This window comes from Natator depressus, chromosome 3 (assembly GCF_965152275.1).
Source record: "Natator depressus isolate rNatDep1 chromosome 3, rNatDep2.hap1, whole genome shotgun sequence".
NCBI lineage: Eukaryota > Metazoa > Chordata > Testudines > Cheloniidae > Natator > Natator depressus.
This window is the reverse complement of record NC_134236.1, coordinates 86575999-86599602: the sequence shown is the minus strand read 5'-3', so window position 1 is coordinate 86599602 and position 23604 is coordinate 86575999. Positions and strand designations below refer to the sequence as shown.

Genomic DNA, 23604 nt, shown 5'->3' with positions numbered 1-23604 from the left:
GCCAGAGACGGATGACGCCTTCCCTCGCACAGGAATGGGCCATCACTGAGACATATGATTCTTTGATGACTCACTTTCACTCCAAGACCATAGGGGGCATAATTTTCAGTATAGTTATATTATTCCATAAATATTACCCATACATATATCACTCAATCATTATCCATAATTTACAAGCTCTCAGTAGAGACCTCACATGCCACCCTTTATAGATAAATACCATGAAAGCGTATTTGGTGCAGTGAGTGTGTCAGGCCTGAAACAGGAGTAGCTTGTAAAGAACAGTGACCCCTTTGCCAGTTGGCACCAATAGGCCTCTGTGTCACACTCCCACTTTCTCCCCTGGCTTGAGTAAGCAGCACTCCCAGACAATTTAGCAGGTACAGTGTGAGCTCCCTCTCCTGTTTCAGTCTGCTTTAACCACTGTCTCTAGTCCTTTCTCTGCTCAACCCTCGGCTTTGTCTTCAACAAGTGCATAATTCAGTCTTTTAAATGTAATGTCTTATTATATATTACTTTAAAAAGATGCGCTGTTGATTTCTATCTTCTAAGGAAAATTAGCCTCTGTGAATGCTAGGTTTGTAGGCTTGTTAGGCTGCAGTCTGACCTTTCTCTGGAAATAGGCTGAGCTAGGATCTGAGACTTTTTCCAGGCATTGCGTGGCTTAGAATAGAAATGTAAAGCTGGAAGGGATCTTGAGAGGTCATGTAGTACAGCCCCCCACACTGAGGCAGGGCCAAATATACCTAGAGCATCCGTGACAGGTATTTGTGTAACCTGTTCATTAAAAACTTCAATTATGAGGATTCCACAACCTCCCTTGGAAGCCTATTCCAGAACTTAACTATCCTTATAGTTAGAAAGTTTTTCCCAATATCTAACCTAACTCTCCCTTGCTTCAAATTAAGCTGTCTTACCTCCAGTGGACATGGAGAACATCTGATCACTGTCCTCTTTGTAACAGCCATTAACGTGTTTGAAAACTGTTATCAGGTCCCCCTGTCAGACTTCTTTTCTCAAGACTAACCATGCCAAAAAAAATTTAACCTTTCTTCATAGGTCTAAACCTTTTATCACGTTTGCTCTCCTCTGGACATTCTCTAGTTTGTCCACAACTTTCTTAAACTGTGAATCCCAGAACAGGAGACAGTACTCCAGCTGAGGCCTCACCAGTGCCTAGTAGAGTGGGACAGTTACTTGCTGTGTTTTACATATGACACTCTTGTTAATACACCTTAGGATATTAGCCTTTTTCACAACTGCATCATGTTGTTGACTCTCATTCAATTTGTTATCCACAAAACACCCCAGATCTTTTTCAGCAGTACTACTGCCTAACTAGTTATTCCTCATTTTATATTTGTGCATTTGATTTTTTTTCTTCTTAAGTGTAATACTTTGCATTTGTCTTCATTGAATTTCATCTTTTTGATTTCAGACCAATTCTTCAATTTCTCAGGGTTTCTCTGATGACCCCTATTGAAGTTTCTGTTTCTCTCCCAATGTTTAGTCCTCTGTTATGGTCACCTTTTTAAAAACCTTTCTGGGGGCTTTTGTCAACTTGCCTCCTTTGAACGTGACGAAAAGCCCTCCTCACTCTGTTGCCACGTCAGGGTGTCCAGATGCTCTCAGGTGGACCCCATCTCTTCCCAACAGTCCTCCCTCCTGGAACAGCATCCTATGGCCAAGAAAGCAGCAGCTCTCCTGTTGACACCATCTATCCTGTTGACACCAGCCATTGTATTCATCTCCAGGATCCTCATGTCCATGCCTCTGGGATTCCTTTTTGATTTTCAGGTCACTAAAGAGCTCCTAAAGGAGCCGTATTGGCCTCTTACTATCCTTCCTATCTTGGAATTGTGTGGATGTTTTCAGCTAGATCAGGCTTTTAGAGAGCAGTATTGTTCAAAAGAATATTAGCACATACATGAAAAGTTAGATGTATATATTTTGTCAGTAACATTCAGGGAAAATTTAAAACAACTGGCGTGGGTGGCACGTGAACCGGGGGCTTGGGGAGGCTAGCGCCCGGCCTGCCCCTTCTGCCCGAGGCCCCGCCACTCCTGCCCCCTTCCCCCACCAGAGCCCACTGCCCCACCTCATCTCCAGCCACCAGCTCGCGCGCGCTCTCTCTCTCTCACACACACTCACGCTCACACACACACCCGTCCAGACCTGGAGCGCCAAGCAGGCGGCGCGAGCACCAACTCCAGCCACCCAGAGTCTTCCCCCAGGGCCCGGGCCAGGGGGAAGACCTGCAGCAGAGCACACAAGAAGCAGGAGAGGGTCTGGGGGCAGAGGCTGGGCGGAGCCACACAGAGCTGGTTGGGGAAGCTCAGCCTACTCCGGCCTTTGATACCTGCCACCCATGACAATGGGGTTTTTGTTCCTTTTTTTGGTCTAGTTACATAATCTTCCACAAATATATAGGAGAATATAGTAAAGCAGCAGTAGCATATTCTCAGAATTGATTTGTAATTAATATGTATCTGTAAGTGGGAGTTGCCCTGTTTTTGAAATATTCCCCTAATTCTGGAACCTTGACACGGTGTCATTTCAACCAAAAATATTGCTCTTAAATACTGTTTACTAAATGGAATCCCTCCCTCCTCATTAATAACCTTGTTTTCTTAAAGTGACTCTTCAGTGTTAACTTTTGCATTTGCAGGGAGTTTGCTAGACTTCCTAAAAGATGGAGAAGGAAGAGCCTTAAAGTTACCGAATTTAGTGGACATGGCAGCACAGGTATGTCTTAATTTATAAGCAATTAGCTGAGTGTGTTTCGTACCACAACTGTGTAGGACTTCATTTTTAAATCACGCCTATTGAGACCTGTGCTTCTAACAGGTTGCTGGAGGGATGGCTTACATTGAGCGAATGAATTATATACACAGAGACCTGCGATCTGCAAATATCCTGGTGGGGAATGGCCTAATATGCAAGATTGCTGATTTTGGATTAGCAAGATTGATTGAAGACAACGAATACACAGCGAGACAAGGTGGGAGAAGTAGCAAATGTAACCTTGAATATGGTTTTTGAAACAGATGAAGAAAAAAACATGCTAAAATACCAAGAGGTTGCTTCAAGTTCAGGATTTGACCTTCTATAAAAAATATTAACCCATGTTTTAATTCCTAATCCTGATAGAGGGCTGGGAGCTTTACTGAGGTAGTACATAAAGCCCAGGAGAGGAGGAATGTATAATTGCTTAACTGTGACTTCTCTAGCTAATTCTGGCCAGCCCTCAACTGAAAATAATATCCAAGTGCCCTGACAGAGAACTCTTCCCCTCCCCACCCCGTCTCCCGCCATCTTCACAAGGAAAGCTGAAGAACAACAACACTACAGCACTAAGCAACATATATGTGTGTAAGCTGAGGCATACATTCATAAACATATTCTAATGAAATTATTTTTTCTTCCTATATGCACTAACCATGGTAAATATTGCTGGGCTGGACTTCATTTTTCTTGGTTTTTAGTCCATTTTGGAGGAAGTTACTTTAATCAAGTACTCGTTCTTTAATACATCTGTGTGTGTCTGAGAACAGTATTTTCTTTGGGAACTTTTAAGGGGTTTTTTAATATGAAAACCGTTCTCCACTGCCACACAGATTGCTGGGCATGAGCAACCACTGATATACAATACTCTTTGAGATGGTAAGTTTTTATAGCAACCCTTACTGCACTTCCTTTAAAGGCACCTTTTTAAAAATCCTGTGTTCATGCTGAGCCATCTCACACACACTCACACACACACACACACACACACACTTTCTCTCTCTCTCTCTCTCTCTCTCTCTCACACACACTCACACACACACACACACACACACACACACACTTCGTAACTCTGTACGAGTCATTCCTGATTTTTCAGTGTGTTCAAGTTTGCAAAGACACAGGATGTAGTTTTGGTCTGTCCAATGGCAGTACTTGCCCAATATATATCAATAAATACCACTCCAGATATTGGAACTCCATTAACCCATGGGCCTTTTGTTAAACCATATTATATGTCATTAAAAAGTAGGGAGGGTTAAATACTTCATAACCCATTAAGAGCTTTTATCTTAACCAAATGTCCCTGTTCTCGTATGGAATCTGTCTCTGTTTTAGCAAAGAGTTTTCTTTTGCTTTCTGGCTCTGAAATGTTCACCAAATGAGCCAAAGAGTTCAGAGTGCTGCATGTTTCAGTGAGAGCAAAAGCCATCATGCCATTCAGATCCCTATAAATTTCTTTCAGCTGTTGTCAGCTGCACTTGTTTGCAGAAATGTGGCACCCTAACCAGCCTACACTCACACCAGTGCTAACAGTTGCTTACTGTGTCTTACCGCTCTCAAATAAGTGGAATGAGGGATCAGCTTACAGGGAGAGCCTCTTTTTCTCTGTCTGAGCTCTTAAAGAAATTGTGATAAGTACTGATGCAGAGAGTTAACTAATGGTGATTTGAGCACTAAGTGCACATTCCAGTGCACAGGGTCCACTCCCTCAAGCCTGTCCCATATGTGAAGTCTGAGAGGTGTGCTTGAGTAAAGGCAGTAGGATCCAGCCCATAAAATGGCTTGGGAAAAAATGCTCAGTAGAAAAAATTATGATCTCCTTTTTGTTTTACTGCCACTTTTTTCTCTTTTTGGAAAGCCCCCAATGTATATTTTGACATGACTAACTATTTGTTTTAGTAGGCAACATTGCTGGACAACATTTTCTGAGCTTAGAATTCATAGGAAATCCTTGGATGTCCTATTTCCTTTCTGGGTTACATCTCCTAGAATAGCTTAGCTGTTTTCATATGTTAGAAATCCCTGGAAGCTCCACGTGCCCTCGTTTTATTTACACTGTGAATAATCTTCGATTTTATAGGATAATAATAAGTGATTAAAGTTAGGATGGAAAAAGTTTGGACTCAGAGAGAGTAAAGATGGGTTTGGACTGGTGAAGACAAGCAAGTGTTTTAAGTTGGGGAGAGAGAATGGCCTTGTGGTTAGGATACATGCCTGAGAGTCAGAAGACCTGAGTTCTGTGTATCCAGCACAAACTTATTGTGCGATTGTGTGCAAGTCACCTACCCTTTCTATGCCGCAGCTTCCTCTCCTGTGCCATACTTAAGTCATTTAGAGCTCTGTATAGATTGTGCCTTAGAGCAGAGCCCTGAGCAAGAGAAGATGCATGAACTGCACTGTCCCAGGATCGCTCCAGGTAGCACTGTGCTGAAGGTTTACAGCTAAATCTTGTTTAAAGGGTTTCCTAGTTTTGCTGTTGCTTCTATATCCTGCTCTAAAGTAAATTTTGGCTGAGCTTGGCAACCGTATATATCAGGGGTGGCCAAACTTACTGACCCTCTGAGCCATATAGGATAATCTTCAGAAGTTTAAGAGCCGCAAGACACGCACAACCTTTACACATGCATTTTAAAAAATATTAACATCCTACTTACTGTATCATGGCTAATTACTGCAAGAGCTAGCGGCCTTGTGGGTCTCCATCCTGGTCCTAAGTCTTTGGAAATCTGGTTGATATGTTGTCAAGGTGGTACGGAGAAGCTCAGTCAGATGTTGATTTGTAAGGACTGCACAGTGTTTCGATTTTTATGAACTTAATCATGGAGTACCGCGATTCACAGCAGTATGATGTGCCAAAAATTGAAATGAGTTGCACACTAGCATTCTTGAGTTGAGGACACTTCATTCCTGGAACTTGCTTCCAGAATTCAATTGTAGACTGTGATTTATGCGTAGTCTTTAGAGCCTGCTCTTCCTGGAGTTCCAGTAGTTCCTTTTCTACAGTAGATGTTTCTGTAACCATGGTTTTGGGAATTGGACAGCCGTCATTAATCACATCAGTCATGAATGGGTTTTACAAGAAAGGCTAAGCAGGATCTCAGCTTCTGCAAGTCTTCAAACCTGTCCTGAAAATCATCAAGCAGTTCTTGTAATTTACCTCTGTATTCCTCAAGTTCGTGATCTTCTACAATTTCAGGGAATGTGTTTACCCTACACTTGAGATGGGGAAAGTGGTTGAAGTCGCTTGACGCTATGTCTCTTTGCAGAAGCTTTAACTTATTATGGAAGCTGAAGACTGTCTGAGTAAAGTCAGAAATAATCTTATCCCTCCCTTGGAGTGCCAAGTTGAGAGTTTGCAGATGGTTCATAATATCAGTGAAAAATATCAGATCCTGCATCCATTGCTCATCTTTCAGTTGTGAATAGGACTTTTTTCCTTTTCTTTAAGGAAAGCACTGATAGGTTCCATCAGTTCCACAATGTTTAAGACATTGCTGGTTGATACCCCTGTGGAGCTGAAGCTGCGAGCACCAGTTCAAACCCCTCTTCCCCTCTGGGTGAAGCCCCAAGCTCTGCAAGCTGCAGCTGACCTGACAAAGAGCCACATGTGGCTCGCGAGCCGCAGTTTGGCCATGCCTGGTATATACTCAGTTTCGCTCAGTTCCAATTACCCTGGTTTCTAATACAATTTGAGTAACCAGTATGAACCTAGGGACTTAGGTTATGAAGGGATTTTAAACCCGTTTCTAACACTTTTGCCTAGAATCTGATTTAAAGTGGCTTTAATCATGGTTCCTTAACTCAGTTTTGAGTTCTAATATGGTGGGGGCCATAGTAGCATAAAGAAGTTGTGCTGCCTTTGCAAGTTTCCCATGACCTATCAGCCTAATCCTCTAAGGGCATGCATCTGGGGACTGCTCTGTTTATCTAGACGGCTACTGCCTCTGTAGTGATTCTGACACACAGGAGTGGAAAATGGGGGCAGGGGGTGGCAGATTGTCAGTTCCTTTTGGAGAAAGGAAGTGCTGGACCGTGTGAAATCTGAAGATTAAAGTTTAAAATAAAGTAGCTTAGGTCACAATCTCCTCTCCACTTTTCTCTGGGAGCTAATTTTGTTTGGGGTTTTTTTTGCAGGGGCGCGGGGGAATTATTTCTTCCCCGTGTCCCCAGAAAGTGTTACTTTTGGATCCATGTAAATATTTTCAAAGGAAACAGATGGGGACGATCTAAGCCCCAGTGGTTTAACATGTGGGATTCTTGGTCCAGATGAATCTTTCTCAGCTGGTGGTAACATTTTGTTGACCAGAAAGTTTATTTTTATTTTGGATTTAAGCAGAGGCCTGACTGCTCATGATTTATGAAAGGTAAATAGCAAGCGGTTAGGTCCATGCATCCACCGTTTCTCAGCAATCATCAGGAAGGAAACAGATGGTCACACCCGGTGTGATTTAAAGAGTGTGACTAGAAACTATGTACTGCCATTGAATATATGGAAAAGATCATTTGGCTTCTAGTGAACATTTGGCTTGTCTTGTCTTGCTTTGTTGTCAAAAAATAAATCTTGCTTTTCTAGTACGTAAGTGAATAATCAAAGGAAGGAAATTGTATATTAAAATGATACTCATTTGAAAGGCTATTGCCTCTTTGCCAGTTGCCACTGTATCACTTTCCTCTGGGTCACGCTCTAATTTTTCTGCCTGGTTGTCTTAAATGGCATTGCTTGTGTCAGCCTTGTACAGCAAGCTTCAAAGTTAATTGTCTCCCTACTGCCTCCTTCTCTCCTGCAGACCAGTGAGTCAGAGTCCTTGCATCACTTCCTACCCGAGACTTCCCATACGGCATTGTTCCCATTGAACTTTGAACCAGATCAGTGATGTAGAGCCTTAGCCAGGCACATGGCATGACTGCTTGGGAGAGCTGCTGGGAAGGAATGGTTCCTATTATAAGCAGGAGCAGCTGAAACAAATTTAAAATGTCCTTCGTAAAATGGGATTTATTTTCCAGTCCATGTGTCTATTGCATATATTGGCAGCACTTGTGGTAATGCTACTCCAACACTGATGAAACAATAAGGATTTTTCTGATGCCTTCCAGACCACCTAGAGCTATTTTTGTAGCTCATGTATGTGTGTTTGTGAACTGTCAGATACATTTTTGTCTCAATACTCTGGTGTATCTGCTTTGATTTTTCTTGAAATGGGAGTTTCCTTTGTGCTCTGTCAGTCCTTTGTAGAGAACTGACACCTGGTTCTCCAGCTAACCGTTGTTTGGAATTGACTATACCGCAGTACAGCACATCCAAGGTTAGGTTCCTGTTCTTCATCTCTCATTTCCAGGGCCAGCAGTAGCATGGAAGGAAAGGAGTAACGACTCGTTTTTCTCAACAGCAAACCCTAAGTGTTTGAGAAAAAAACACTGATGGGCTTCAAAGGAAACCCCATCCAATTGTCCTCAACAGACAGGAGAGTGACCAGTTCGAGAGGCTTGGGGGTTCTGAGTAGGGGAGACAGTTAGAGCTCTGTTAAGAACTTGGAGTTCCCCCATGACCCATTTCCCCAGGTGAGATGGGGTAAGGACCTTGTTCTCGTTTCTAATGTTTTACCAGGCTCATAATTTCATATTAGTTCTCTCAGCAAACAAGATTTAATAGTACATTTTTGGCTCAGGTCCTCCCACACAGCATTTGTCACTTAAAGTTGTCTACCAAAACTGACTTGTTTCCTGTTACATGCTTGCTTCAGCATTTTTTATCTCTGTGGCTTTCCCTTTCCAGCCCCACATGCTACTTAACATTGAACTAAATTCTCTAATAGTTGACCTAATAGTTTCCTTGGTTTATCATTTTAGCTTCTTTAAAAAAAAAAAAAAAAAAAAAAAAAAAGGGTATACCCTCAGAGTCTTGTTTTCTCAAGAAAGGTAGTGTACTCTGCCAAGCCCAGTGCTTGTTCTTGGTGACCTGTAGTAACAAATTTGTTTCAGTGTAGAGTGCAGTGATACAGCAGCAGCTTTGGGACAGTGGGGACACAGTTTCAATTGTCAGATTTTTGTGTGTTTTGTTTTTCTTATGGTTTTAAATGTAAAAATACAAAACAAAAGCCTTGAGGGATTTCCTTATCATGAGAAAATACATTCTGGGAGTTCCACCCAGCTCCTCCCCCTATTCCTGTCATGAAACGCATTGTCGGGGAAAGGAGAATTAAATTGGGCTTACTGTCCTTCTGTTCCTGACGAAGTCTAGTTTGGAGATGCCCTGTTCTTCCTCATCCTGCCCAGACATCCAGGGAGTTTAGTAACAGGCCTGTGACTCTTATTAATATCCTTTTCTAGTAGAGTCACTGGCCTAAGAATCCATTGTCTGATGGACTTTATTTCCTTGCACTGACTCCAGTGAGCTAGCTGTTTGTCTGAAGGCCATGATGTAAGCAGCACAGCCAGACAAGAATTGCTGCTCTCACACAGAATTAATTCAGAAACTGTTTGATAAGTGGGGATAAAAGCAATCAGTTCAGACTTGACTTCTGGGTAAGGACAAACTATGCTGACCTAATGTATTTAGATAGTGATTGGTTTGTCAGTCATGTTACAGATCTGTTAGATTTTAATAAACACAGTACTTACATTTCTGGCAGAAACCACTGAGCCAGATCCCCCTCTAATATAAATCTGCATAGTTGCATTCACAACAGTGGAGATAAACCAAATTACACCAGATGAGGATCTGGCCCATGAGACTTTTTAGCACATCAAAAAGAAAAGGAATACTTGTGGCACCTTAGAGACTAACAAATTTATTTGAGCATAAGCTTTTGTGAGCTACAGCTCACTTCATCGGATTCATGCAGTGGAAAATACGGTGAGGAGATTTATATACACAGAGAACATGAAACAATGGGTGTTACCATACACACTGTAACAAGAGTGATCAGCTAAGGTGAGCTCTTACCAGCAGGAGAGCTGGGGTGGGGGGAACCTTTTATAGAGATAATCAGGGTGGGCCATTTCCTGCAGTTGACAAGAATGTGTGAGGAGCAGTAGGGGGGGAAATAGGCATGGGGAAATAGTTTTATTTTGTGTAATGACCCATCCACTCCCAGTCTTTATTCAAGCCTAAGTTAATTGTATCCAGTTTGCAAATTAATTCCAATTTAGCAGTCTCTCGTTGGAGTCTGGTTTTGAAATTTTTTTGTTGAAGAATTTCCACTTTTAGGTCTGAAATCGAGTGACCAAAGAGACTGAAGTGTTCTCCGACTGGTTTATGAATGTTATAATTCTTGACGTCTGATTTGTGTCCATTTATTCTTTTACATAGAGACTGTCCAGTTTGACCAGTGTACATGGTACAGGGGCATTGCCGGCACATAATGGCATACATCACATTGGTAGATGTGCAGGTGAACAAGCCTCTGATAGTGTGGCTGATGTGATTAGGCCCTATGATGGTGTCCCCTGAATAGATATGTGGACACAGTTGGCAACGGGCTTTGTTGCAAGGATAGGTTCTTGGGTTAGTGGTTTTGCTGTGTGGTGTGTGGTTGCTTGTGAGTATTTGCTTCAGGTTGAGGGGCTGTCTGTAAGCAAGGACTGGCCTGTCTCCCAAGATCTGTGAGAGTGATGAGTCGTCCTTCAGGATAGGTTGTAGATCCTTGATGTTGCGTTGGAGAGGTTTTAGTTGGGGGCTGAAGGTGACGGCTAGTGGCGTTCTGTTATTTTCTTTGTTAGGCCTGTCTGGTGGTAGGTAACTTCTGGGTACTCTTCTGGCTCTGTCAATATGTTTCTTCACTTCAGCAGGTGGGTATTGTAGTTGTAAGAATGCTTGATAGAGATCTTGTAGGTGTTTGTCTCTGTCTGTGGGGTTGGAGCAAATGCGGTTGTATCGTAGAGCTTAGCTGTAGACAATAGATCATGTGGTATGGTCTGGATGAAAGCTGGAGGAATGTAGGTGGCATAGCGGTCAGTAGGTTTCCGGTATAGGGTGGTGGTTATGTGACCATCGCTTATTAGCACCGTAGTGTCCATGAAGTGGATCTCTTGTGTGGACTGATGCTAAAAGGGAGGCCAGGCCTTGGCCATATCCCCTTCAAGGTTGCCAGCACTGCTGATCAACCACCCCCTTGCTCTCAGAAGGCTTGTCTACACTACAGCATTTTGGTGTTGCGATCCCTTAGCCACCTATAAAAGCACCTACAGCTTCTTACAGAGGTGATGTACAGCAAACACTTCGCACCATCACTGTGATTACAGTGTACGACACTGTCTAGCCTGCAACATGGCCCTCTACACTATTGCAGTGCTGGTGTGAACAGGAAATGCAAGCATTGCAATTGCAGCAACACAATTGGGCCTCTCGGTGTAATCTCACAATGCTCCCGCCCCACCACTCAGTGATGGCTCTGCCAGTTCAGAGCACGGCATCTGTCAGGATACTCATCTGCCCACTTCCTTGTGACATGTGCGGATCTTCAAGCAGGTCAGGGCCATCTGGAGCAGTAATCCAAACCTATACAAAACGTTAACCATACAGATGCGCATTTCACGCTTTCTCTAGAGAGCTGTGCGAGGCTCGTAGTCCTCACTCCTCAGCATTGCCAGTAATTGGGGAAGCCAGGTAGGGGCCAGCCTCCTACAGCCAATGCTGATGCTGGGGGGGGAGGGGGGGGGGAATGAGGAGTCCAGACAGCCATTCTCATCCGTTGCACACAGCAGTGATTTGTAGACACCACCTCTAAGATAGATTTTAAGGAATCATTTAGAAGAGGATAAGGCGGTTCTCTGCAAATTTTGACAGGAAGTTTTGTAATCTCAGACCAGTCCCTTAAGGAAATAACATAAGAGAATGTGCTCGTAGCCAAAATTTTCAAACCTGAATGCCTAAAATTAGGCTCCTAGATCTGTGTTCACCCACATAAGTATGAAACGGCCTGGCTTTCAGACATCCTGAGCATCTGCAAGTCCCACTGAAGTTAGCAGGAGCTGCAGGTGCAGAGCACTGTGGAGTCAGGCTATGTTTATAGGGGTATCTACAAGGGTTCCTCACTTCAGGCACCCATATTTGAAAACGTTGGGGCTGTGTCTTTAAGTTTGGCAAGACTTACCTAAGCAACTCAACCTGTGTTCCATTTGCTTCAGCAATATGTATTGGTAAATAATTCAGCTCTTGAGTTTAAAATTATTCCTACAATATATTTAAATAATGTCTGGCGTTTTACCAATTAAAGGAACTCAAGATTTACTTTGTCTACTTTGTATTCTGAGCCCAAGTCATATTGCTTAGAACAGGAGAAAATTCAAGGCACTGATCACTGAATGAGATAGCAAAACAGTATTAGCAAATTACTATAAGTAGCACAGTAAATTAACTACCTAGAAGTTATTTGTCAAAGTTGTGATTTCCATGAACCTTTTTAAAGCTAAACAACTTCTGTGAGCAAACACTAACAATTCTCACTAATTCAATATGTTTCACAGTTTGAGAGTGTTTGCCACTAGGAATCAGAAGAAGGTAATGCCACTTAATTATACTGCAAGATTTTTTTAAAAGTAATACTTTACCATTTTTGTAGAAAAATGTTTTAATGATTGGAAAAGCAAATAAATCAATGTTTAAAGACCCATTATTTTACTGACTGATAAAGGCAAAAATCAACCCAGTTGCCACCATTGGCACCTATATGCTATGATGATGGATGAACACATTAGAACTGCACATCACTACAGACTTTTCAGTTCAGGGAACGTAAAAGGACATTGTCGAGATATAAATCACAGGCCAAAATTCTGCCCTGACATCACATCCAAAGAAACTTCATTTGCAGTATTTTTTTTTTAATCCTTGCATGTTACCAGTAACATCTTAGATTTATTTTTTTTTAATGTATGGTTTACTGTTTGTATTTTTGCTCCCTTTGGACAGTGAAGCTAGAAAGGTGTGTTTCTAATAAATTTCACTTCTATTCTCATGCACTAGCATGGCGTAGCAATGTTTGGGTTGTGACTGCTGCAGGGAAATGTTAATTGAAAACATTTTTATTGGGAGAAAACATGCACAAAAGTTTCTATTGGTTTTTAAAATTTCTTTTTTATAAAACCTCAATGTTGAGTTAAAATTTTTTGACAATGTTTCTCTGAGAGAAACATGTTAACAAGGACCTTGGGGGAGAGAGAGACAGCCTCACTTCAGTCCCTGGAAAAATCATGGAGCAGGTCCTCAAGAAAACCATTCTGAAGCACTTGGAGGAGAGGAAGGTGATCAGGAACAGTCAACATGGATACACCAAGGGCAAGTCATGCCTGACAAATCTGACTGCCTTCTATGTTGAGATAACTAGCTCTGTGGATATGGGGAAAGCAATGGACGTGGTATATCTTGACTTTAGCAAAGCTTTTGATACGGTCTCCCACAGAATTCTTGCCAGCAAGTTAAAAAAGTATGGATTGGATGAATGGAATATAAGGTGGATAAAAAGCTGGCTAGAATGTCAGGCTCAACGGGTAGTGGTCAATGGCTCGATGTCTAGTTGGCAGTTGGTATCAAGCCGAGTACCCCGGGGTTGGTCCTGGGGCTGGTTTTGTTCCACAGCTTTGTAAATGATCTGGATGATGGGATGGATTGCACCCTCAGCAAATTCACAGATGCCACTAAGCTGGGGGGAGAGGTAGATACACTGGAGGGTAGGGATAGGGTCCAGACAAATGGGAGGATTGCGTCAAAAGAAATCTGATGAGGTTCAACAAGGACAAGTGCAGAGTCCTGCACTTAGGACGGAAGAATCCCATGCACCACTACAGGCTGGGGACCGACTGGCTAAGCAGCAGTTCTACAGAAAAGGACCTGCGGATTACAGTGGATGGGAAACTGGATATGAGTCAACAGTGTGCCCTTGTTGCCAAGAAGGCTAATGGCATATTGGGCTGCATTAGTAGGAGCATTGCCAGCAGATTAAGGGAAGTGATTGTTCCCCTCTATTCGGCACTGGTGAAGCCACATCTGGAATGTTACGTCCAGTTTTGGGCCCCCCACTACAGAAAGGATGTGGATAAATTGGAGAGAGTCCAGTGGAGGGCAGTGAAAATGATCAGGGGGCTGGGGCACATGACTTACAAAGAGAGGCTGAGGGAACTGGGCTTGTTTAGTCTGCAGAAGAGTAAGGGGGGGATTTGATAGCAGCCTTCAACTACCTGAAGGGGGGTTCCAAAGAGGATGGAGCTCAGCTGTTCTCTGTGGTGGCAGATGACAGAACAAGGAGTAATGGTCTCAAGTTGCAGTGGGGGAGGTCTATGTTGGATATTAGGAAACCCTATTTCACTAGGAGGGTGGTGAAGCACTGGAATGGGTTACCTAGGGAGGTGGTAGAATCTCTATCCTTAGAGGTTTTTAAGGCTTGGCTTGACAAAGCCCTGGCTGGGATGATTTAGTTGGTGTTGGTCCTGCTTTGAGCAGGGGGTTGGACTAGATGACCTCCTGAGGTCTCTTCCAACCCTAATCTTCTATGATTCTATGATCCCACAAGTCCCTCTTAAGCCTTCCCTTCCCTTCACAAATTCTACCCACCCTACTTCCTGTGAATCACACATTACAGCCTTGACCATATTCCACTGAGTTATTTGCTAATGTCTCTGTGCAGGACTTTGACTGTTGCAGCACCCACAGAATGAAACCGTCATTTGTTACGTCTGTACTGCCCACATCTTGATCATAACTCATTTGTTTCTTTCATTAGGTGCAAAGTTCCCCATTAAATGGACTGCGCCAGAAGCAGCATTGTATGGAAGGTTCACAATAAAATCAGATGTATGGTCTTTTGGAATATTACTCACAGAGCTTGTAACAAAAGGGAGAGTGCCATATCCAGGTAAGAAAAGCAGTCGACAATACTAATCTAGGTCTCAATTTAGGAAGGTTCTTAAGCGCATTCATAACTTTACATGTAAGCAGTTCCATTGAATTCAGATGGGATTGTACTTGCATGCTTAAAGTTGCGCATATGCCTAAATATTTTCCTAATTTAGGGCCTAATGTGTCCATGCCATTATAAGGGTGGTGTCTGGACAGTAAATCTAACCTACCTTCATTCTAATTTCTTTTTACTGATATCAATTAAATTGATCATTTGTTTCCAGCAACATAATTAAGACAATGTAAAATACTGTATTTTAGCCCAAATAAGTCACAGTAGCATTTGCATTCAATTTTTTTTTAATATCAGTAGATAAGATACAGAATGGATTTATCCATTTATACATCAGTCTAGTTGTACTAGCTTTGATATCTGACGTTGCCAAAACTCTATTTAAATACTTCTAAATCTCAATCCTGGGTATAAAAACCAATGGAAGTGAAAAAAATTATTCATGCAACATGTAGGTACCAGTCCAGAGCAGGTTCACAAAAGATTTAAATCCTCTAGGGAGGAGAAAGTGAGGGCCTGTTACTTTCTTTGTTGAAACCCTGCTATGGAGTGATACTTACATTAGAGATGAGTGGACATGCTTGTGCACGTTTTCAGAAGGGACAGTTTCACCCTTAACAGCTTCTAAGGAGAGAGGTGTTCATGTGGCTTGGGGGGAAGGGAATGGTGGCAACAGTGCACTTCATGGAGAATACATTTCTTCTTTCCTTAACATTGTGAATACAGTCTGTGAAATGAGAAAACTAGAATGTCTAGACCCTTTGTATTTTTCCTTAAGACTTGTCCAAATAGTTAAGCACTGGTAAAGGTTATTAGTGCGTGGGTTTTGTATGCTATAACAGACTGCTGGTAGGTTATAATTGAAAGAATGCTAAAACAGTTTGTGTGATGCTGTAGAGTCAATTTCTGTAATTATCAAAGCAGTCAAAGCAATATCAAATACTAGCTTCTGAAGAGAGTTAAGGATACAGTCTGCAGACACTGCTGCTTATAGTCTTGGGGGCTGGAAAAAAGAAAACACCCTCACTTGAAATGTGCTCCAAGAGATGATAGAATGTCTGTGGATCGTTTGCCCAGGCATAAACCTACAGGTCTGCATGCAGAGAGATACCATGCCATTGAATACCTGGGGCAAAAGGGTTATTTTATCATCTTGTTTTGTTTGGGTAAAATGGAGCAGACACAACGTAGAGCAGAAAAAGGAAGACAGACAGAGGAGGGGGAAATATTGTGGGTTTGAATGGGAAGTACGGTATTCTCTATCCCTCAGTCTGCAAATCAAGCACCCTGGTGCTCCATTTTGGGTGAGATGGAGGCGAAGCTGTGAGCCTCAGACACTGTGATGAAAAGGAGGCAGAGATTAAGGAGATGTCAAGGCTCACAATTAAACCTTACACCCCAGCCCTAGCAGTCCCTGCCAGCAGTAGCATGATTTCTTAACAGATGGGCTGCAATGTTCAGTTAATATATTGGTGCTCTCTTTAACCCTTTATAAGACAGGGGCTTGAAGTAAGCAACTTCAACAGTATTAGTCACTATTAGTACATGGGGGGGGGGGGGGGAATAAAAACTATATGGGCTGTGAGAGAACCAAAGCCAAAATGAATATCAACTTATTTTTAGTTTTTCTGTTTTTGCTTTACCTAGATTCCCCTTGGATCTTAATCTTCTCTTTCAGTTCAGAAGTAGGAGGCTACAATTCTTTGGCTGTTGTACGGCAGGATTATTGTTTAAAATGTTGCTTTTCAGGCAGTGCAGCCACACATTCCCGCTACACTGACCAAGCACATCCGTCTTGCCTGTCCTGCTTTCTGGTGTTAAAATTGCTGTTAGTATGTGCATGCATGGAACAGCAGCATACGTACATGCTCTACTTGGAGAAGTATCTGCCACAGTGTCATCAAATCCTGTACGGAATTCCATCCGAGTGTGGCCTTTGGAAAATAGCAAAGCTCTGTTTACAAAGACTAAGGGCCCAGTTGTGCAACCATGTCTCACGGCAAATAGTACCTATTACATATACGTAGGCACTCTCCCATGGATTTCAGCGGGACTGTTTGGGTCATAAGATACTGTTCACTGTGAGGAAGGGTCAGTCATTCGGCTGTTAGCTCAAAATATCCAAGCTGTTTCTGGAAAATATTAGCTAATGCCATGAGGATTATTCCTGCTTTAGGGAAAAAATACATAGGAAACGATAACAAAAACCATTTTTAAAAACGGATAATTTTCTTCCCTCTTGAGGGTTTGAAAGTGTGGTGTTGCCTCTTTCTTGGCCTTTCCAGTAGTTGTCCCCCTTGGGGTGTGGCTAGGTAAGTATATTAGCTTGGGTATGTGAGTATAAAAGTAGCCTGATCCTTCACTCTTACACTGGTTTTACTCTGGTGCAGCTCCACTGACTGCTCTGGAGTTACACTGGTTTTTATGCTGGTGTAACAGAGTGAAGAATGAGGCCCAGAGATGGGCCAGAGCTGGAACTTTTACCCAGTCCACTTGTCAACTTTGCTGACTCAGCCTGAGCTTCATCTTCCGAAGACAACTCCTGCTTTTGTTTTTGTAAAACTGAAACTTGGCCTTTTTGATGGGCCTCTTTAAAAATTGCCTCCAAATTGGCACCCTCATTCACACACCCAAAGTTGATAGCTACTCAGTTTTTGTGCTGAATGCTGTCTGCATATGCAGATGTCTCTGCCTATTAGAGGACATTTTCTTAAAATCTGACCCATAGCATAAGTAAGGGTATCAATGCCATCTGAGGGGTAGACAGACAGTTTTTCTTAGCTGTTGGCCGAATTTATTCTTATGTTGTACAGAGTTAAATGCAATTTAAACATGTCTCAAACTATTTAATATCACACATGGAAAAAAGATATCATATGAAGGATTACAACATCATGATACAATTTACTGTACTTCACCTTTAGCTAACAAATGCTACCTAGTGATTGTGGCATCACGTTTTACAGATAAATATACACGATTCTCTGACTAAGAACATTGGCTTTGAAGGATACAGTGGTTTGATCTGGTATTTGCCTTTCTCTTGCAGAGGTACTTCAATATATATTTTTGGTGTAGTAAACAAGGGAATGAGACACACGCGATCCAGATGTGCTTGTCTAGTTTGGTTGTTTTTTGAGCATCTAGAGAAAAAGAAATATTGATGCCAGGGTCTCGGGAGCTGGCTTCACAAATCTCTGCCACTGGGTTCAACACCCAGTTCAGTCTACAAACCTGAAGCACCTCGAATGAAGCAGAGAGGGATCCTTATTGTTTGTGTAGTGTCAGTAATAAGGTGGGTAATGTACAATATCCAAATTAAACTGTTCCTACCCTGATGATTTTAGGGTACGGTTGTTTCTTCACTGCAAAGAAGGTGCTTTTTCACTAACGTGCATTAGCTATCCTGCTGTAAAACCCTAGTGGAGACTAGGCACTATAGTCTTTACCATTAGGTAGCTAGGCAAGGTCAGCACTTTTCCTCACATCTCTGGTTGACCTCGCCTACTGTCCCTCACAGTAGTACTCAAGTGCCTTGTTTCCACAAGGTTTTACAGCAGGGAGCTTATGTGGGTTAGTTATCCCATGCTAGTGAAGACCTAGCCTTAGACTAAAATTGTCAAGGTAAGGACAGTTTTACTTTGTTATTGTACAAGTACCAAGCGCATTGATGCTAAACAAGTAGTGAGATACAGTCTTAAAGACGCAAAAGGTATTGTGAGAAATTATATGTGAGGTTGATTTTGAGGTTTGATTGTGTTACAGCTATACATATAACTCACTTTTTATGGGTAGCCCAGAAGAAACGTTTAGTGAAGGAATGTGAAGGCGGAGAGGGTGGTTGTATGGCAAACTGGGACAGGGAAGTAATTCATGCAGAGGAGGCAGCATGGCTGTATACTGCAGGAATTGGGAAAGCTTTTATCCAAGGGAGATATCCTTTGGATCATCATAGTAAGAGCTCCGTAGGAAGAGAAATCTAAATTAACCTGTGGAAAAGATATGACAAATCATGGGTGTCCTGAAATATCCCAGTTTAATTTAGAGTGTGATTATGTGCTGTGCCTTTAAAAGATGCAGCACAAAACTCGGCCCAGGGAAAAGGAGTAGGGGGAGTAAACTAGCATAAAGCCATCACTGCACACTCCTGATTTAGGGCTAAAGAGGCCGCTGCTGAAATTTAGACAGCCCTTTGGGGCTAAGGTCCAGAAACCTGTTCCCTGAGTGCTGTCCACAATCTCTGTAGCACACGTGCCCCTCCCCCTCTACTCTGCCTTCTGCTCCAGAGCTGACAAGGGAGTCCTCGGAAGACAGCCTGCAGCACTCTTCCTCAGTTTGGGCACGTCTTCACTGGCAACATGAAAGCCTGCCGCGGCTGCACTTTAACGTGGCTTGTGTAGTCACAGCAGAGCTCTGGGAGAGAGCTCTCCCCATGCTCCAAAAAACCCACCCCCACGTCAGGCCTAGCTGCCAGCGCTGGTGCACTGTCTACGCTGCCACTTTACAGGACGGAAACTTGCAGCACTCGGGGTATTTTTCCACACCCCGAGCGAGAAAGTTGCAGCGCTGTAAAGTGCCAGTGTAGATAAGCCCTTTGTTTGCTAGTGGAACTTCTCCACAAGCCAGAACTGAGCTTTTAGTTCCCATTTATGACACTCCGTCCCTTTCCTCCAAAATAAAGGAGAGTGATCGGGAGTGAGAAACTCTGTCAGAGCTTTTCTAGGTAAACCAGGTAGGAGAACTTCTCTGTGTCTGATCTGTATAGCTTTGGGCAGCAGATTTGTATAGCTTCCCAGCACCGTTAGTGATTCACATGCAAATCTCTAATAACCTGAGACAGGAAAGAGATGTGTTGTCTTCAAATGGCAACATCCTTCACCAATAAAGCAATGTGTTTTCTTACGCCTTTGGTGGAATCAGGAGCTAATAGAAAAATTGCCTTTTAGAACTTAAGTGCAAATATTTTCCCTGGCCCAAATGCTAGTTCTAGAAAAAGTTTGAATGCAGCTGAAATCCAGGACAGTGAAATTTCTGCTGCCTAAAATAGGATGTTATTGAGCAGTTTATTTCCCAGACATATGTTTTGTAGGAGAGAACTTTTAAAGGGTTTGGAAACCTACAGATACAACTGACTGTATGTGTGTGTTTAAGTAAATGAAAAGGTTGGATTTTTTTTAGACGAGAAGTGAACTGTACAAACCGTTTAAATATTCTGCTTTGTTAGAAATGGAAATACAACAGCCTTGTGCTAATGTAGGAGAAACAGTGAAACTGGCGTATCTAGATTCACTTATCCTACTAAAAAGTTTGTAGGAAAGTAAACAAACAGCATAAGAAGTACAAAATAAACATAATGATTTAAGTGATTTCAATAAATCAAATATCTGACTAGTAATACAGATGGATTCAAAGATAATTTTTTTTATCTTGGCACTGTCCCTTTTAAATTGATAGTTTATTTCATTTAAAACAAAGTAAAGTTTATTGGATAAGTATGGATTCTGTAACTATTGGCAGAGATATGAATTTCCGAAATGAATGCCAGGGGTAGCTTGATGGAGTCTCAGACTTTGCAAGATGAATTCTTCTGGATAATACTAGGATGACAAGCAATAGCCAGATTCATTGTTTTATAGTTGGATTTTCTGGGGTGGAGGGAGAATGTCAATATGTTTCCAGTTAGCACAGTACATGGAATTTGTTAATCTTTCCCACGTGTTTTAAAAAAAAAAGGTTGAGAACGGTTTCTCCTTCTCCTCCCTCACGCTCTCCTTAGGCTTATCCTTACAGCATATAGTCTACTATCAAGTTTCACCATGTACTGGCCTGCACAAAGTAATACACTGGATAAAAATACTGAACGAATATCGCAGAATAACAAAATGCTAATTAATTCACATTTGGGAGGAAAGTTTGTGGTGATGGTGCTGCTGCTATCTGTGTTGTACTTGCCTCGCACGGAAAGGGAGCCAGCCAGCATAAAAATTCTAGAATGTAAACAAACAGTATTTTTTACCTATGTTACTAATAACAACTTATTTATTCAAGGTTGAAAGAATTATAATTTAGCCTGTGAGGGACAAGAAGCACTGAAGAGATTTTTACACCAAAATGTGAGGTGACTTGACCCAGCTGATTCAAAGATGAGAGTTTGAAAAATTAGAGGCATTTGTAATTGAAAACACAAAACCTTGTCATCCAGCTTCTGTATTTCCCAGGGCATACCACCTTTTACGTGCCTGTCTTTTCAGTTGTAATCTCTTTGGGGCAAGAGCTGTCTTTATGCTTTTGGGTATTATATACATTGTACATTGGTGGCATGAAACAAATTCTTACGGACATTTTGCCTGCATGACAGATTTTCAGTGCTCTGATAGTGTGTCTCAAAAACAGTGAGACCTAGAAACATCACCTTTGGTTTCTGGTGAAGGGCTTGCAGAACACTGATGGGATGTATTTTGGAAGTTACATGTTGACAAATGAGGCCCATCTGGATGTCCATTTGGTATGTAGCAGACTTTTAAGATATGCCAAAGGTCCGGCTGGTCTAGTGTGTTTAGAGTCTGAGATACCTACAGATTTTCTCAGCAGAACCCACAGGGTTAAGGATACTAAGTCAGCAGGTATAGCTTGGCAGAAAACTTGTTACAGTACTAGCAAGCTGGAATCCAAGCTGCCATTTAAGGTGTAATTAATGTATATATTTTCTGGTAAATACTTCCATATGGCAGGGGTACTGGAATTTTTCCTTTAAATTATTAAAAAACCAAGAAAAATGTCAAAGAATTTAGTTAAGCTGAAGTGAAAGTTGCTAATATGTTTCAGTTACTTAGGGTGAAAAAAATTCAACTGAACGATCTGTTACTGGGAGGGAAAAATGGAAAGCCAAGGCACAGATAAGGAAGGCAGATGTCTGGCAGTGGAACGCATAGTGGGGAGTATATCTCGCAGCACGAGGAGCAGGATCATGGAGGAGCTGTGTCTCTGCAGGGAGGGTTGGTCTTCTTGTGAGCAGGCTTGTTTTGTTTATATTTTACCCATCTCCTCATTCAGAACAAACTTGTTCTCTTTTGATAGGAAGTAATAGAAGGAACATTAGTGTGTGTTCGAAACTACACTGGCACTAAACCAAATTCTTAAAATGGCACTCCCATATGTAACATTTACAGTTTTCTGTCAAACCAAATTCTGCAGTTAATATCAAGTAGCACAGGATGAACAAAGTCAGATGCAGAACAAGGGACCATAGGTCACCAATAACAAACTTCTGTATAAATATTAGAGATGCTGTCAGTGATATCGTGTCATTTGTATTCTTATTGAAATCTGCCCATCACATTCCCAGCAAGTACTGAAATATTTTTTTAAAATTCAGCAAGCTCAAATTGAGCCTTTTTAAAAGTTAGTTTTCATATTTTAAAAAAACTTTTAGGATTGTGATGGGGGGGGGGGGAGCTCTGTATACCAAAAGGCTGTAATAACTCTAAACAAACCTTTTCACAGACAATTGCACAACTATCTATTGACACATTGCCACAGTCTTCCCTTTGTTACACTCATGACAACTCATTTGAAGTCAGTGGAGTGGATATAGGGGTATTCCTGAGAGCAGCGTTTTACTGATCTGTGGTTTAGATGAGTTCATTGCTTAGGAAGAAAATGGATCCAGTTTATACTGGAGTGGTTGTAAAGCTGGAACTGTTTGTGTTTGTGTGTTTCAAAAAGGACTGATTAAGCTTGAGAAAAGTGTATGTATTATACATGGAGAAGTCTATGTATTTTAACAGAGACCATTTCACATTGCCTCTTTGTAGGTATGAATAACCGTGAAGTCTTGGAACAGGTAGAACGTGGTTATAGGATGCCGTGTCCTCAGGACTGTCCCATCTCCCTGCATGAGCTTATGATCCACTGCTGGAAAAAAGACCCAGAGGAACGTCCAACTTTTGAATATTTACAGGGTTTCCTTGAAGACTACTTTACTGCAACAGAACCCCAGTACCAGCCTGGTGACAACCTGTAAATTCCTGGTCTACACAGACTGTCATTATCAGGTGTCCCTCCCCCCGCCCCCACCTCATTAGCTTCCAACTCAGTGACCGCTTCGCCAAAGTGCAGCATCTTCCAGCACCAGAATGCACATGAGTCTGAAGTTGAGAACTTCTACAGAACTTGTCCATGACCACTTGTCCTAATAATCTGAATGTCCTCTATGACAAGGAGAAAAACACTTGTTTTTTCTTAATCAGAGACTCAGAAACTGCATTGTATTGATGTTATGTAAACTGCAAAACCTCTGTTCAGTGTAAATAGTAACTTAGTGCCAATAACTGATCTTAGTGCTTTCCTTTTTAAAAAATGCGAAACCTATGTGATTTTAACTAGTCTTCTCCCAATTCAACTCAAAGTATTATTTTCCAAAAGTGGCCTCTTTGTCTAAAACATTTTTTTTTCATGTTTTAACAAAAAAAATCAGGACAGGTGTTTGTTTTTTGCTTTTTTTATATATAATATATATATATAATATATATACATACCTGTACATACAGTATATGGGTTCTGTTGCAGAGGAAACTCATTTCAGATTGAATGAGCCATGCTGATGCAGTAGTACCCTGAACATGATAATTTTACTGCAAACTTGTAAACACTGGTGAGATTCTGAAAGCCAGTGATCTAATTTTTGGCATCTGCCAAGCATGAATTTTTTCAATTGGATTGCACTTTTTGTTTATGACTATGTACCTGTAGATGGTTGTAACTTTGCTCTTTCAGGAATCATGTGCTGTATTTACAGTAATGTTTCCAATCTTTGACAAGCGTGTTATGATTTGTTCTTCAAGTTAAATGAACATATTTAAATTAAGAAAAACCACACCGTCACCTTTTGAACTGGAAGATTGAAACTGCA

General features: G+C 41.7%; 1 protein-coding gene across 4 annotated transcripts in view; it reads left to right on the top strand.

Moving 5' to 3' along the window:
• Nucleotides 1-23188, top strand: part of FYN (FYN proto-oncogene, Src family tyrosine kinase) — a 188992-nt gene extending 165804 nt beyond the window's left edge. For 2 of the 4 annotated variants that reach the window (XM_074948258.1, XM_074948259.1), the window contains 4 exons: nucleotides 2669-2745; nucleotides 2848-3001; nucleotides 14505-14636; nucleotides 22508-23188. In XM_074948258.1, coding sequence (XP_074804359.1) covers nucleotides 2669-2745; nucleotides 2848-3001; nucleotides 14505-14636; nucleotides 22508-22716 — 572 coding nt within the window. In that variant the 3' untranslated portion in view covers nucleotides 22717-23188. The remainder of the gene's footprint in view (nucleotides 1-2668; nucleotides 2746-2847; nucleotides 3002-14504; nucleotides 14637-22507) is intronic. The other 2 variants (XM_074948255.1, XM_074948256.1) reach the window with 1 other exon arrangement.
• Nucleotides 23189-23604: the final 416 nt, after the last annotated feature.